This window comes from Apteryx rowi, unplaced genomic scaffold (assembly GCF_003343035.1).
Source record: "Apteryx rowi isolate R43461 unplaced genomic scaffold, aptRow1 scaffold_27, whole genome shotgun sequence".
NCBI lineage: Eukaryota > Metazoa > Chordata > Aves > Apterygiformes > Apterygidae > Apteryx > Apteryx rowi.
In genome coordinates this window covers 3,797,285-3,814,252 of record NW_020449085.1, presented here as the reverse complement: position 1 = coordinate 3,814,252, position 16,968 = coordinate 3,797,285, and the positions used below count along the sequence as shown (strand labels likewise).

Sequence of the window (16,968 nt, the reverse complement as noted above, 5' to 3'; positions counted from 1 at the left end):
GTGAATCACTATCCAGGAAAGCCTACAACTCCACAACCAACTGATAGCCTGTTTAATCCCTGCTGCCATTTTACAGAAAACCTTATTTTTACTGTTAAGGACCAACACTAGCAGACTTTGCAGCAGGTCAGTCTATCACAATACGGCCTAGACAAGCTTCACATTGTTCTGAAGGAGTCTGTAAACTGGATCCATGCACATGGGTTTACAGAGGTGTGTTATAAAAATGATTTAAAGGTCAGTTGTCATACCTTGATTTGACAAGGCACAATGCCACCTCATTGAGGCAATGCAGCATTAGGCTCAGTCACATTTGGTACCAACAGTTTTGACAACTACTGCCAGGACTACAAATTTATACAAAAGGATGGATTGAAAAGATTACACTAAAGTAATTCTAACATGATTTGGGTGCCTTGTTTTTCTTAAAATCCAAAAGACTCACACACAACAACCCCCCCCCCAAACAAACCTAAACAACATATCCACAAACCCTATATATGCCATGTTTGAAATTGAACAAAATAAGGCAGCTCTGTGCTTTGCTTATTTGTCCTGGCAACAATAATCAGAAATCTAGGCTGATTTCACCTCCCAGTTCACTGTTAATTTTTTTTTTTTTTTTAAACACTCTTGTTGCACTTCAAAACAAGAATCTAAGACACTAAATAATGAAACATAGCAGAAAATTGCATTTTTACTAAAAAACAACCCTGTCTCTCCTTTTGAAAGATGCAAGATTTAATTTTCAAATATAGGCTTTCACAAATGCCTTATGTCAGCATAAGACCATGCTGCCACTAAAAAGATACTGCCTTCCCTCTTCTCCCAAGCTCTGACCCTGCATTAGTGTTTGTGAAGCTGTATGGTAGGTAGCAAGGCAAAAGAAGAGATGACAGCAACGTGCAGCTGGGACCAACGCAATTTTGGATTAAGTGTGTAACTTCACAGATGGGCTAGATAGGAAAGACACATGCATCTTATTTCATCTGCTCTGAATGCTATTAACTGAAAAAAAGCAAACCACTAAGACTGGAACCCAGAAGAGTGAGATGACCAACGCTCTGTCCAGATCGGTGATGTCTGAATTATTACACAGTAATACACTATGCCTCTGCAAGTACTGCAGCAGAAGGCAACCATTCAAGTTATGTAATAATTCAGGATGATTCACATTCTCCAGGAAGCGTACCACTTTCCTTAATTGCTTCTAAGGACTACTTCTGCTACGAGCTACAGAGTCCTATCTGAACAACCACCCATCTTCTCAAGGCACCGTCAAAATCCAGAATCCAGATGTAGACCATGAGAAAAATATATCCTGAATTTAAATATCTGATTGGGAATTTCTGTTGAAGCAATCTATTCCAATTGTTGCTCAGCTGCTTGAGGCAATTTTCTTTCAGTAAAGCAAGCAAAAACTCTGGATGTTTTACTTAATAGTTGTCTCACCACTTCTTCCAGAAAACAAACAACAAACAAAAAAACCTCAAGAAACCACACACACACACCAACCTCCCCCTCCCCCCCCCAACAAAAAACACACAACACAAGCAAGCAGGAGAATGCCAAGCTAGCAAGACCTGGCTTCTTTGTTTATATAACCACAGAAAGCCAAAGAAAGGTATATGCTGCTACTTTAATTCAGCTTGCTATTAAGACATCCTTGAAGTGTCCTATGATGCTGTCATACTACATGTCACAGCTAAAAATGCAGCTATAACAAAAGCCAGCAAAATTGCACAAGTTTGAAATTCCTTTTTCTTCAACCTATGTTTTGGTATATCCCTAATGCTATGTGGTATATTTCTAACATGCATTTTGCTGGTAGAAATATAATTAAAGAAAAAAGGACCTGAAAGATAGGAACAATTTCATTAAATACCAGGACAAGTCATAACTTCTTCAGCCATAACCTTGTCGACCACCTGTAAAGCTAAACTGTATATATTATATTCAATCTATTTGACTTATTACACAGTATCAATTTTCAGATATTGACAGCTCAAATTAACCCACTTATTAGGGTTTTTTCTTTAACAAATAGCCACTAACAGTTCTACAGAATCAAATACAAGACAGACTGTACTATTTTTGTATTTTGGTCACAGTTCACAACAAAACATTTATCAAAATTGAGAGATTATTACCTTTGCTCTGTAGATGTATCCAAGAACCACCACCACAACTTCAGTGATAAAAACCAAGAGCAGAATGATCACGAACTGTAAAACACAATCCAAAGTATTTGTGAAAACAGTTTCACCCACCTCCTTTCTAGGAGTCTAAGTCTCAACTGAGCCTCTGAGGCCTATAATAAAGCAACTTCTCAGATAAGGTTTTAATTTAGCAAATAAAGCAGGCAATTAAAGTTGACCAAATGAGTCCACAGTTAATTTCATTCAAGAAATCAAGGGTTCATAGCTTCACCAAGTAATAAAGAGAATTAGAACTGCCCAGATAGGCAAGTGCTGACCATTAGGAATGAAACACCACACTGGACCGGTTTAATCAAGTGCTTCTTGCACTCTTCTTCCTATCACATGAACCTCAGTGTTACATCAAAGAGGCTACCTGGGTTGCTACTTCAGAGCAGTAGGCAGACTAAGGGAATGTTTGTTAGATTAAGCCCTGAAATAACTGACAGAGGCAGCAAGTTATGCACTTGCCTTGGTATATTTAAGAGCACTCAAACTGTTAAACAAGGCTACAAAACATCAAATAAAATACAACAGAAACATGGGGAAAAGTCAAGTATTGGCCTCTCTCCTCTTCTCCTACTCCAATTCTCAAGCTGAAGTTACAGTTAAAAAATGCTTGGAAACAAATAGCATAAAATACTGGAAGCAAAATGTCCAAATTAAGCCACACTGATAAAACGTGAGCATAACTAACCTCACCTTCATGCAAGACACTTAAATCAAGATGGCTCCTGGCCCACCCTTCCCCCCCCCTCCAATTTCAGCTTTTCATCTAGAACAGGTAAGAAATTTTAAAATGGTATCAATAAATCATGACACAGTTTTAAAGTGTCACTTTTAAGGAGATCACCCCTGTTATAAAGGGATAAAACTGAGGAGTCTTCCACTGCCAGAACCAGCTAATTTAGCACCATTATTCAGAAGATAAAACTGAAATAATGAAATACAGACAGAGCAAAACACAAGGGGAAAAAAATTTACAGTCGTAAAATGAGATTAAAACAAACAAAAAACCCCATACATTTTAGAAGTCTATTAAAAGGGAAAAAGGCTAAATATACACAACAGGCAATCACCATCACACGGAAACTCTGCAACTTACAGTAGCAAGTCCACAGCGACTTTCTCGAATCGTGGCACAGCACCCAATTAGTCCAATAATAAAGAGGAGCGTCCCCACAGCTATGATAACAACTGCTGGAATGAGGGTGTAGACATCTTCAAAGAAGTGATCATAGTCGTCATATGTGATGAACACATAGGCTCCCACGTAGCACAATATGCCTGCTGCTGCCTACAATAAACACAGTAACTTGGTAAGTTTCTTTGAACGCCAAACCCTTCTTCCTGTAAGGCTATTTTGCAACAATTGTTTTATCAAGGTCCATAAAATAGTTCTCCTCAGAAATTAGACATTTGGAGATTGACATCTTTGCTAGATTATAGGGTATGTCTGTTAGGAATATCTCAAACAGAGGCTAGCTAATTCCAACTTTCAAACTACATTTCATCTAGGCAGATTTAGTTTTGACTACGCTATGGAAGTTTTCCCTGAGGCATGTTACCAAATGACGGCAACCGTGCTACAAACACTAAAATCTTGCTGCCTGTTCTTCCCTAAAACTTCTCCCCCACCCCATGAACTAAACCCTTCATAGTCTAACACTCAAAAATATGAGGCAGCATGTGAGAACGGGATTCCAGCCCAACCAAACAGCAAGCTATTTGCAATTGAAAAACTTCTTAGAACATATATGTGGTTATTTTACCTGCTGTTACTTACTTACTAATTCTTCCATTTTGCTATCTACCATATGTGATCTAATGTTAGAACATCATTTATATATGCATACCAAGCTTTGACCTCAGCTAGAGAGACAAGAACTGCTGAAAACAGTCTTTTTGAAATGTTCGCAGCATTTGAAAACCTGACTCTAATCAAACAAACCAGATAAGAACAAATATAAAACTCCAGTTTATTAAAAGACTGAACTAAATACTTAAGACTCATCCTACAAGCCTCTTCAATTTTTTAAAAGATGACATTCTCAAAAGGGTCATTGCACAAAACAGTCTTTTTTAAAGAAGGAAAATCACTTTGTAAGTTACTACTATTTAATAGCAAGTAAGGCCTGTAGGATAAATCTGCAAGACTAATGCCACTTCACAAATTTAAAACTCTAAAATGAAGCACGTGTATCATTCCACAGTGCACTTAGCTCCCTCAAAATTACTGGGCTCCCTACATATCAGTATTTTCATTAACTTAAAGCTACACAGAACTAGTGAAGGACAGACAGCTGATGCTTGAGAAGTCAGTTAACACACATTTATTTGGAAATAAATCCCCTTACTTCATCAACATTTGCTTTACAAAAACCTTTTATAACCATCTTTGCCATGCTTGCTGCAGAATGAAAAAGTCCTGTTACGCATTAAATGTTCGATTTCCTCTTTAAACGGGGCATTTAATTATGCTCAATTGATTTGCAGTGACAGACTATCATTTGGATATTTCATGATACAGATACTTTTCTGGTATCCCAACACACAAGTTGCATTGCTTTWCTAGGTTAAGCTAAAATACTCTGCTCAGCAGATGCAAAGACTAAGCCATGATCTGGGAAATTCCACCTTGCTGTGAAGGGTACAGCACCTCTATTACAATGCAGTCTATACTCCAGATGCAAAAGTTCACTCAACTGAAATATTGCATGCTTCAGCTCCGACCTGGAGAAAAGAATGCTGCAAGCTGCCTCCAGCCCTTCTTTCCCACTCAGAGGCCTTTCAACTACTCCGTCCCTGGACTGGGAAGAGGAACGCAGACAGATGCATAGCATTAGCTCAAGCAGATAGAGGCTGGGACACACTTTAACGGAATGAAAGAATGAATGAATAATTCAGGCTGAAAGGGACTCACTTAGAGATCACTTAGTCCAATTTCCTGCTTAAAGCAGGGCCAACACTGAATTTAGACCAGGTTGCTCAGGGCTTTGTCCAGTTGGGTCTCTAAAATCTTCAAGAATAGAGATTTTACAGCGCTCTGTGCAACGTGTTCAGCATGACACAGAACAAAACAAGCCAAAAGAATACTGGTACCTCATATTCCAGCATTGCTTGCTACTGTGTAATTTAGTACTGCAGTGTTACTGCAATTCTTTCCTATAGAACAACACTGCATAATGGCTGCTAGAATAATGCTTTAAATATGGAATAGCCTCTACAGCACTGTGTTATAGAAAACACTAACTCAAAGAGCAAGGCATTAAGAGCCAACTCAAAAGTGTCATCAGTTCTATGTGGACTTGAGCAATATATTTCACCTCTGAAAATAAGTGACTACTTCAAAGGAATGTTAAAGCATCCAGGAGGTTCATGTGCATCCAATAAAAGGTGGTATGTACATACAACAGTAGTGAAACAACTAAAAAAAGTAATGATCAAATACCAAAAGTGAGACATCTTCACCAGACAAATTCTGAAGTGAACAAGCTATTAAAAAATATATTAAAAATATATATATAGCCACTTTGCACAAGAGACATGTAGAAATGCTAATACAATTCCAGAAATCATGTCTACCCACGTTAGGTACAACATGGCAAAACGCAGACACAGTTTCTGTATACAAAGCAAAGATCCAAGTAGAGTCACTGAACAACGGAATCGTATTAACTGTTGCCTAGCAATGAAGCATGTGAACGATAGGCCAGTGATGTCATCTCCCACTTCTAAGGACTAAAATGCTTGTCAGAAATGTGGTATTTTGCAAGGTGGCAGGGGAAAAACACAGCTGCAGTTGTCAAAGTATACAGCAGAACTGAAATCAGAACCATTTGTGAGCCCACTAGTTCTCCTTTGCTGTGTTTTAATTGATGCTTAGGGGCTTCTTTCTTTTCCAAGAAAGATCTGGTTCATACAAGTAGACCTGAGATTGTTAACTGCATGAGCAAACACATTTACAGAGACATTTGGAAGAAGAAGAAAAAAATTTTAACAGTTAAAAAAGCTTAAATTGTCTGCAGGTGTTAATTTTTCCTTCCTTATTTTGAGAATCATATGCTTTCTAGAAAACTTTGCTCTTCCAGTATTATTCCAGACACAATAAGTCTAACAAGCATAAGTTAGATACTCTCTCAAGCTAAAAGAAAAACCACCCTGTGTTAAAGAAATTACTATTTTGTAATTACTAATGGAAAGTCAGATTTTTTCTTCAGATTTCTCAGGTTAGAGCAACCCAGTCTGAAGTCTTAACTAAATTCTTTTCACACATGGTATAATGACAACTAATTAGCCATGATAGCATTTATCTTTAGGTTTATTTCTTTAGGAGTTGTGGAACTAGCTTTTCTGTGTAAAGAGCTACAGCATTTCAACAACAGTTGTATGTATTAGTCTATCTATAAAACAGAAAACAAAACTTGCAATAGAAACATAAGAAAGTTGAAAGACATTGCCTCTACTTGATGAAGTGGCTATATCCTTACCAATTAAGGCTACCTTTTCCTCAGAATCACTTGAGCAAATAATCTTCTAAAAAAGCCCTGAAAACAAAAGTGCCTGCTGGAGCTTTCACACTCAAAGTTTTAAAAACTAAGATGAAAATCCCTTTCCCTTGAGGATTACAGTTTAAAGCAATTTTTGAATAGGTATCATTGCCTAGTCTATAGAAAAACTGTAAAAAATAGCAACATTATCTAGTTAGTTTACAGGAAAAATTTTTCAAATGCCTTCACTTCTCCTTCTACATCACAACCATTCTTCAACCTGCTCTAAACCAGCCAGGGGGCACCTACATCAGCATTTTAGTTGAGATTAGGAGAGTGCYTTAGAAGCAATCCTTTTTGCTCATCTGCTGACCATTTTCACAGACTACATTTTGGGTTGAATCACTGACTGGTCTTAGAGAGAATAACTGGACTCCTTTTGGATAAAACTAAGCCAAAGATGAATGCATTTAAGCACACTAACTGCTAACAGGTGTTCAGTYCGTGGGACCAGACTAGTCTGAGGTCCTTCCTCACTACCCCCAGCGCAGTAGTGTCAACATCTGGTCCTCAGCACAAACCACTTTCCTCCACATCTGTTGTCCCATGTATATGCTCATGTAAATAAAGCTTAAGTACCATTATAGCAGATAAAGGCAAAGAGGTAGTTTTACCTATATTAAGCTACCTACAATGAACAGTGCTGTCTCAGTTAAACATACATTTGAGAAGTTTTAATATAACATGGACTTACTCCAGGTATGATCTGTTGCAGTTCAAGAATAAAGTTTAATATGTGCCTTTTTTAAATACATAACAGTATCATGAGCTTCTGTCAATGGCTTCTCAAAGAACAAACTAAAAGAAATTGAAATCTGTATCACAAGTAAAGACACAAGGATCACTTAAAAAAAAAAGTAACTCATGTCTCAGTGTTTAGGATTGCAAAGTAAACAGTAAATCTGCAGAAGTCTGGATTTGCTGAGGTCAAACACAAAGGCATTTGAATAAAAAGCCGCCATATTTACTACCAGGAATTTCCCTAACATTAAATGGAAACCAAACATATGAACTGCACACAGTTCAAATAAGTCTTTGATAAACAGGTCTTGAAAGAGGAATTCTCAAGCTTCATCTGCTCAAGGCCCTGAATACAGATGACAGCAGCTCCTGAATCCCTGCCAGGTCACATGCATGCTCCAGGGAGATGACTGGTTATTCAGCATTCACACATCCCTTTACAGTTGTTTGCATCTCTCTTGTAGTGCCCAACCTGAAGTAGCATACTCATATTTCAGGATGCAATAACCTTTAAAAGAGATTGCCAAAACAAGTACAGTCAACATAGACAGTTTGTTGCAAAAGGCTTAAGCACTTAGCCCTCCCTTTCACCAGGGCAAAAGTTTAAGAATGCATAGACCTCTTAGAGGTCAGAAAAGCTTGATAGTATTGCTTTGGCATGGGCATCTAAGTAATTTTTAAAAGCAGAACAAGTATGCAAGTAACTGGAGAGGGGAATATTGAAGAGCTAATGCATGATGCACACAATGACAAAAAGCACCTCTCAAAATATCGTAAGAAAGCATATTTAAAGTTTGATTCTTAGAATAAGTGAACAAACTTCCCCATGCCTTTGGGCTGGTCTCACACAGCCTCCTATGCACACACCTATTTCACAGAAGTAAACCGAGAGCTTTCACCTTTGACATGCACTGAGGCATACAGGGCTTCAGGTTTTCCAGACTTACCCTGAAACAGTCAGCAGTCTGCAGATAAACATTAAGAACTGTTTTTGTATTTTCAATGTTTCTCACATACAGCAGTAGTTTGAAAGCTCAAACTTCTGCTGGCCAGAAAGATGAATGGAAAGCAGAGCTTGAAACTGCTTGTTCTCTTGATCATTTAGTTACCAGCCATGGACATGGCAACTTCATTCATAAACTAATGCTTTCTTATGCTACCCTACTAATGTTCACCCAAAACAGATCTGAAGACTCATACAAGGAATTTTTGTACGTACAAAGCACTGTCAGTCACGTTACTTGAACCATTTGCCTGTCTAGTGGCTTTTCTCCACTTTGGGGGCAAAATAGAACCCACAAAAAATTGAAGTTTTTTTTTTGGTACTCTTAATTAACTGGGCCAATGAAGAATATTTGTCCCCTTGGAATCTGCATTTTATTCACTCTTTTAAGTGAATAAGCAAGTGAAAGTAGCAGCAAAATATTGTATGTGAGGAGAAAATATTTACATCTTCTGTCCAAGTAGTTAAGAAAAAAGTTTTCCACCTTTTTGGCAAGGACACTGAACACCGGGGCAAACATAACTTCCTATTAGTGCCAACTTTACTATTGATTGGAAAACTTCAGTAGTAATATAGATGCTATCCTAAGCGTGAATATTTGTCATTCCATGACAATCCCAGTCTTGAAACAGATGTTTTAGTAAAATGCACTACGGTACACTCAGATACACCATCTGTGTCATCTTTGAGTAAGAGAGGCAAATAAAATTGATTTTCTTTTTCCTGCCTTCCACACTAACAGTCCCTCACTTTTTCTGCCTGGATTCTGTCCAAGGACCATCTTCCCAACCTGTGTATTGCACTCCTTATGTTAACTTTAAATGAATCTTCAAGTTTCCACAGCCTTTCTATGTGAGAACATATTTTAAAAGGCCATACATTCCACAAGAAATTTATGAAGATGTACAGTTTTATCAGTTTCTTTCCTCATAACAATTACTTTTCCCTAATGCATGCCAGCATCTCAAAGTCTTCTACCTGTAAGAAAAAGTACAGTTGGGACCTTGGTATCACCTGATTTTCCACCCAAATTTCTTTCCTACTATCTTCAAAGGTAGTTTTTCACACTACTTTTTCATTTGACTTCTACTACTTTATTCTTCTGATATTTTCAATTCTCCCCATCGCTAGGGTATTCACAGCCTGATCACTGTCAGATATAAAAGTGATTTTCCTGTTCTGAAGCTTTTCTTCTGGCTTTCTGCCCTTCAAAATCTAGTTTCTCACTTTTAACATTAAAAGTCATGTAAGAGCTCTCTGCTACTTATGTCTCCTTACACTGTTTTCAGTACTTTGCTTCTCCCTATCTCCCCCCACATTCCCCTCTGAAACAAATATAGATGGATACTTGAAAATATTTTCTCTACTTGCTTAAGCAGGTGCCCACCTGCCTTAGAATCCAATGGCTTCCGACACACACTACTTCATTCTCCAGATCATTATCTGGAACACTGAGCTGTGGCTGTCTCACAAACCCTTTGTGAGAGGAAGACTAACAATTCTATTCAATTTTATAACATGGTTAAAAATATTGTAAAGGCTTACAAAACAAAGCAATAGAATATTAAAGCCGTATTTTATCTATACTAGCCAAGTTCAGTTCTGTACCACTACACATTAAAGAACTCTAAATCAATTGCTTTTGCAACTGAAGCAAAAGGCTGAGCTAATCTTCTTTTGCACTTGGCATTACGTGCAAGTGTCACTAATTGCAAGAGGCAGTGCACCAGCAGATTGAAGATTTATTTATTTTTTAAGAGAAGAGATCGTAACAATATAACCATTCTTTTACACAAATTCTGTCATCAGGGTTGTAACTTGACCTGATGCTCCACTGTTTCCAGATTCCTTGCTCTGCACAAGAACAATGATTATTCCATTCAACCAATTTGCTTGCCAGGWAAAGCAGTATTTTAAATTCCACATACTACTCAAAGATATTACATTTAGCTTTGCAAGTAGCTTTTTGTAACAGTAGCTAAAACAATGTTTGTAAGCAGAAAACCTGATGCAAATAATCCCAAAGGATCTCATGAACTGAAGGCTTAAAACTCATCCTGTACAGACAGATAATGCTACTACTGTGTTACTTAAAAGGAAGTCAAAGCCTTTACAAAATCAGGGCCTGGCCCATGCTTGCTACTTCAGAATTTGTGTCCAAGCACAGCAAGAAAATTGTTTAGAGAGGTCTTGATAATTTCAGGGGTTGAAAAATCCTAATTTCTGGTAAAAATAAATAAATAAATATCTTTAATGCACTGGATTCCAAGTCGTTACACTTTCCTGAAAATAAATTCCTCATTTCACTGCCAGACCACCAGAAGCAAACTATATAACTTTCACATCCAGAAACGACAGTCCTTCAAGGAAAAGATTTCAATCAAGTAATCCCTGACGGGGAGCCTATTGACTCATCTGTCAGTTTTAATTCATGAGCACCAAAGAACACTCGAGAATTTTCTTTAGTACTTCCCGCTCCTTGAAAGTTCAGATCAGAAACAATTCTCAAGCTCACGGCAAAGCAGAAAAAAATTACTTGGCTGACCCCTATATGTAGAAGCAAGTGAGCTCTACCTTTTTTAGATGATCTTTCTAACACTAAATTTCATTGAATTTTGCCCTTGGGGTGTTTTCTTTCTTGTTCTCCACTAGAAACCCACAATACATCACACACAGCTACAGTTCCTTTCAAGGATAGCAGAGCTATTTTGTATGATTTAATACTACATAATTGCTAACACTATGGTTACTGTATGGTAATGGGTAAGCGTAAGTTGTAAAGTGAGTATAGAATTGTAGGAAGTATTCACATTGTATAAAACTGAAGTCTTGAGCTTTCTCTGAACAATCAAACCTTACCAAAGAATGCTTTAAAGTGACTTAGTCAGATAAACTGTAAGACTAGTGATTTCAAGACAGCTGAATAGTTGCAAAAGCAGTTAAAAAAGTTAGTTTGCAACCACTGAGCAGAAAGTACCATAGAAGCAGATTCAGAGTTCATTCCATTTCTAGGGGCATTTCAAGAAGCAGGTCATACAGGTGAAAGGAACAAAAACAAAACAAAAAACAACAACAAAAAACCCCAACACACACACAGGGTATTAGGTACTGTTCTAGTGGTGCAGGCTCTCAAAGCATGCCTTGAAATTACTTCTCCTTCCTTAAAGATATATAAGTAGGCAGACTCCCTTTCCGATGCAAGACTACTAGTGTCTTTAAATATTTCATCCTTTGATCCAATATCCTAAACATAAGCCTGAAAACATTTCCTTCCGATTTTTGTCTTGGTCTTATTTCTTCAAACTGCTTTTCACCAAGTTATGCAAGCCATCTACCTGATAAAGCCTTAATTTGAGAGTTAACAAAATAAATACACTTGACATTATTCTCTTAAATATTTATTCCAGGTAAGTTTATTTCTTCTTCTCCCTATCAATGCAGATTTGTATTTTTAACACAAACTGCTTGAAAAAAATTGTTCTCAAATATTTTATGAGTACAATTTGTTCATAAGTGGTTTTCTTCAACATGCTACCCTTCAAAAATTTTTTTGATTTTAAAAGTGTTAAAATAGTACCTGACAGACTACAGTTCAACATTTTCCTTTCAAGCTAGTTATTCTCATCTTTCCCCACTGGGAAGAAAAAAAAAAAAAAAAAAAGACAATTTCCTAAATCCTCAGACATTCTGGCGTAGGCATTTCCACTCTAAAGATATTTCTGAAAACATATCTACTAGAAGTTTTATCATTTCTTTCCAAAGATGCATTGTCTGTCACTTCACAATTACTTCCTATGCAATAGCTTTCCTTAAAGAAAATAAATTAATACAATCTAAATAAAAATGGACTTATTCCTGACCAAACAGATCTCAGGCAAACATAAGATAAAAGTAAACTGAAGTACAGCTTTTCCTTTGCAACTTCTCTTATCTACTCCAAAGTTAATTCATAGTTAAACACTAAAATATATTAATCTGATCTCTGTTTCTCTGATCTTTCTGAGAAGGGCAAGTTGTAGCTGATGCTTCCTATCAGTGTACGTCTTTGAAGTACCTCTGAGTTTAAGCATGCTTTGCTAAGTTATCTAAAATTCAAGTGCTGTAAAGAATCTACATCATATTACTCTGCAGAAATACCAGTGACAATGGTGGTTTTCTCCAAAGCCTTGATTTTAAGTTAGTCTGTGAGCCCACAGTAGACTTATTTAACGCTTGTTTCCCTTGCAAATAAAACTAAGGTAAACTCTGAAAGTATCACACCAGAAACTTGGAAAGGTGCATAAATCCCATCCAGCTTCCTATATGACAAACTAGTATCTTTTCTGCAGATAGAGAGACAAGAGAAGGCAGTTTGCCCAGCCCTTTTCTCAAATAAAGAAAAAAAAAAAATCCTGTAGCACATAACAAAAACATAAGGGAATGCAAAGTTAGTATAAGAATTAGGGAGGAAGCAAGGGGAAAAAAAGTGAAAACAAGAAAAAAATTTTTTTTTAATGTTGATGAGAAAACTGAAGGAGACCTAGCACAAGACTTTTCCGGAGACAAATTTGTAAAATCACTGGCAAATTGGGTGGAGTTTGGTTTATTAATATCAACAGTCACAGATGAAAGAGTGAGCAAAGCTATGACCTGTTAGCAAGGCTGATCTGCTCAATTCAGAAGATCTGAAAGGCAAACATTGCAATTGATTACATAGAGCTGGTACATACAGTGACTACAAACCAAAGTCCAATATTGAAACAGAAGAGAACATTATTTATCATGATTTAAGAGGGCTGGGGGGTACAACTAAGGACACTCCTCTTGATGTCTGTTACCACAAATGGGGACAGTTTGCATTGGCAGAAGTCTTTAGTGGTATTGTTTAAACTAGCCTTCTTCCTTCACTGTGCAACAATTTGGAAAAGAATTAGAAAAGAAAAAAGAACTTGCCATTGCCAGCTTGCTCACTCTATATTAGTTTTATTTGCGCAGCCATGTCAACTGCAGGATTTGTTAGCAACGAGTCACACCTACACTAATAAAGTTTAGACACAGGAGCAACTTTCTTGTTGCTGGTCTTTTCTAAAGCTTATCCATTATCAAACACTAGTATCTCACCATCTCTGTGAATTTAAAGAAATAGCAGAAAATAGACAACGTATGAATGTAATATATATATAAGCCTGAAGTAAACACATCTCAGAGTACAGTATAATGAACTCATACTGAACAGCAGCAGTATTGCAGCTTCATGCAAGAGTAAAGGTGCCATCAATGAAACTATCCACTTCAGTTTGGGGGGTGGAGTGTGTGTGTGKGGGGGAATCAGACAATGCTCTTTATCTATAAGGAAATACAACAGCTTAAGCTAGTCCTGTTCTTAAACACTTCAAAAATCAGGGTGCATTTTGACACTGCTATAATACTGATCTAAGAAACCTAGCTGCTGCTTAAAGTGCAGCCCAGTGCTGAGCCCAGCTTCCTCTTGTTTCTGGCTCTTTCCTTGCACCAGTACTTGTGTCCATCTGATACTTGCTACGCCAGGGTCGGGAAGCTAAACAAGCATAAGTTTTCACCTTTGTTTTAGGCTTAGTTTTCTCCTGGACAGGGAATTAAACTAGTTAACTGCAGGGTCTAAAGAACACCAATGACTGCTCAAGGTGAGCAGCAAAAACACAGCCCCTTTTAGTAACAACTCAAAATTAGACTTGCTTGGCTGTGAAGCTTCAAATTACCCCGAGAATGGCAGAGATCAGCTGGTGATAGCATCACAAAAGCTGAAAGACTTAAACTAGATAAGAAAGTTCCAGCTTTCTTATCCAGACAGCATTAGGTTCAGCCTATCAAAAGAACAGCTGATAGATATTAAATACTCTTCCCTGAACTCTGCTCTAGATCAACACCCCACTAGGGAATTCAGACCATGCACTACAGAGAAAGCAGTACCAAAGGAAAAAAATAAGGATCAACATGCTTAGCAGTTTAAAACTTGGAATATCAAGTTTTTTAAAGTTACATTCACTACTGAGGAATATAACAAGAACCACCTTTGCTTCTTCTTCAGGCAAGAAAAATGACAAAACTTTCCAAGCATCTCATGTACATAAAGCTCTGAACTATCAAAGCACTCTGAACAGTCACATCATCCTACAAGCATCAGGCAATTTTTTTTTTTTTKGGGGGGGGGGAGGAGGGGAATGTTATAATTCACTTTTACCAGCTACTCTAGCAGGGTTTTCGACGACTACAGCAAACTCTTCTTGGGCTTAAATGTGGAAGCCACTTGCTATTACTACAGATGATGAAAAAGATTATGATCATAATACATAGGATTTAAACACAATATTCTGTAGAAATAAACTAAATTTATAAAAGTAATTAAAGAAGCTTTCAAAGTTACTTGACCAATTACAGGTAATTGTCTACTGTTAAAAGACTCAGCGGAAATCTGGATGATCTAAACATCAAAACTGGACCTACATATGGATGATAATCAAAGGAGTTCTGTAATGGCATGGAAGCAGTTATAYAGTCAACTAGACTGGTACTAAATGTTAACATACATGTTCAGATCTGTCAACAAATGAAACATGCTAGATCAAGAATTGAAATTCTTCCTTCTGCCATTTAAGATAAGATTACTTACTACTTTTGGTGAAAATCTGTAACAAAAGAGGGCACACCCATTCTTTCCTATTTCTATGCAATAGCTTTCCAAAGAGAGAAAAATATTGATTTTATTATTCTTACTTTTTTGAAAACCCGCCTTATTCTACATGCAGCTGATCAGCAGTATGGTTGTTTCTGCACAAGCGACCCAGCTGCCTTCCTGCCAAAAAGCTATCAAGAGAAGTTGATGACTTCTTAGACTGGAGACAACTTAGAGAACACAAGATTGGGGACATTTTAATTYGACATGAAGTATTTCCTCTCTCACCACAATCTGTCCATTTTAAAGGGAGTCCAGTTTGTCTYGAGCCAAAATAGTCACTAAAAACTGTAAAGCACTAGATTCAACACTACACAAAATAATTTCTACCCCTGCCTCTATTTAAGCTGTATAATTGCACAAACTTTGATCACATAGTTAAACTACTAAATGTGGCAGACAATCCCTTTCAGATATATAAAATGAAAGACTATCACTAAACATTCGGGGTTGGGGTGGGGTGAAATTGCATAAAGAATTTGTGTTCATTTATGCAAAACGGAATCTAACTTATATCAGTAACTAAGAGGGGGGGAAAAAACAACCCCTATTTTAAGATGTCACCAGAAATACAACTTACAACAGCTACATATCTAGTCGTAAACTTTTAAGTATCACCTGGCAGCTATCAGATTGCTTTTTAAATGCCGTTTTAAATGCTGTATTTAAATTTTAAATTTTAATTGTAAATTGCCTTTTTAAATGCCATATTTATGTAATACAAAAAGCCACACCCAACAAAGGAGGTTCCAAACAAACGACAATATTAAAAGGTTGATATAACTAAATAACACTTCAAAGATAAGTAAGCAAGCCTATATACCTCAGTCAAAACTACTGAGTCCTCATATGCATCACTTCAAGTCAAATATGCCTCGTATTTACTGCTCATCTCTCTCTGAACTCCGAGTTTGAGACACAAAAGCCAGTGAAACAGGACAAACRTGCATTTTGACAGACCGTGATTCACTTTTTAAATATGAGATAGGCATTTCTTTGTAAAAAGTTAAGAGAAGAGCATGTATCATGTAACACTTGTTAGATTTCATATGACTTTCAATAGCAAATAAAAAAACCACAGCTATATTCATTGTTCTAATAGCCTATCACCCACTACTCCTTTTTGAAGCCGAAATTTTTGAACAGCTAGGACCACACATCTTCTGTTCCTGGAGCTGGGATTAGACGATGAAAAAGACTGTAGCTCAATCCAGAAAAAGCAACCTTAAAATATACACAATGCTCTTAATTTTGGTTTAATTTACTTAAGAGTTATATTGTACCCACAAGGCAATTACACCAGTGAATATTATATCAAATCACAGCCTGCATGTCCATCCTGAAAGAGTGGCTTACAGGAATCTATTGCTCCAATAAACCAAGTTAGCTTTTGTCTCACTGTCGCAGTTCTAGTCGTGGCAGTTTTAAGCAATATGTAAGTACTACTATACATCTGTGCTTACTAGAAGAAGTGAAACACAAGGGTAGCTTTTAGAGTTAAATACATCACAATTTTATGTTAAAAATAGGTGAAAGGAAACAGCGCTTCACACGTATCTCCAAGTACTCGGGACTGGCATTTTAAATAGAAAGCCAAAAACCAGATGTCCAAAACAGCTTTACCGAAAGTAAATAGGCGGAGATCCAACAGCCTCCACAGAACAGCGCAAGCTGTATTCAGTTATGGAAGCGTCTCCACCTCAAAGATCTCTGGTGCTCGCTTTACCGACGGGCTGCTGATGCAGCGCGTCCAGTGTCCGCCACCTCCGAGGCCGGGAGGGGGGG

General features: G+C 37.3%; 1 protein-coding gene across 1 annotated transcript in view; it reads right to left on the bottom strand.

Moving 5' to 3' along the window:
• Positions 1-16,968, bottom strand: part of TSPAN3 (tetraspanin 3) — a 29,263-nt gene that overhangs the window by 11,847 nt on the left and 448 nt on the right. Inside the window, exons 2-3 of the mRNA XM_026068254.1 lie at positions 3,304-3,495; positions 2,151-2,225 (exon numbers count right to left, since the gene is read on the bottom strand). Coding sequence (XP_025924039.1) covers positions 2,151-2,225; positions 3,304-3,495 — 267 coding nt within the window. The remainder of the gene's footprint in view (positions 1-2,150; positions 2,226-3,303; positions 3,496-16,968) is intronic.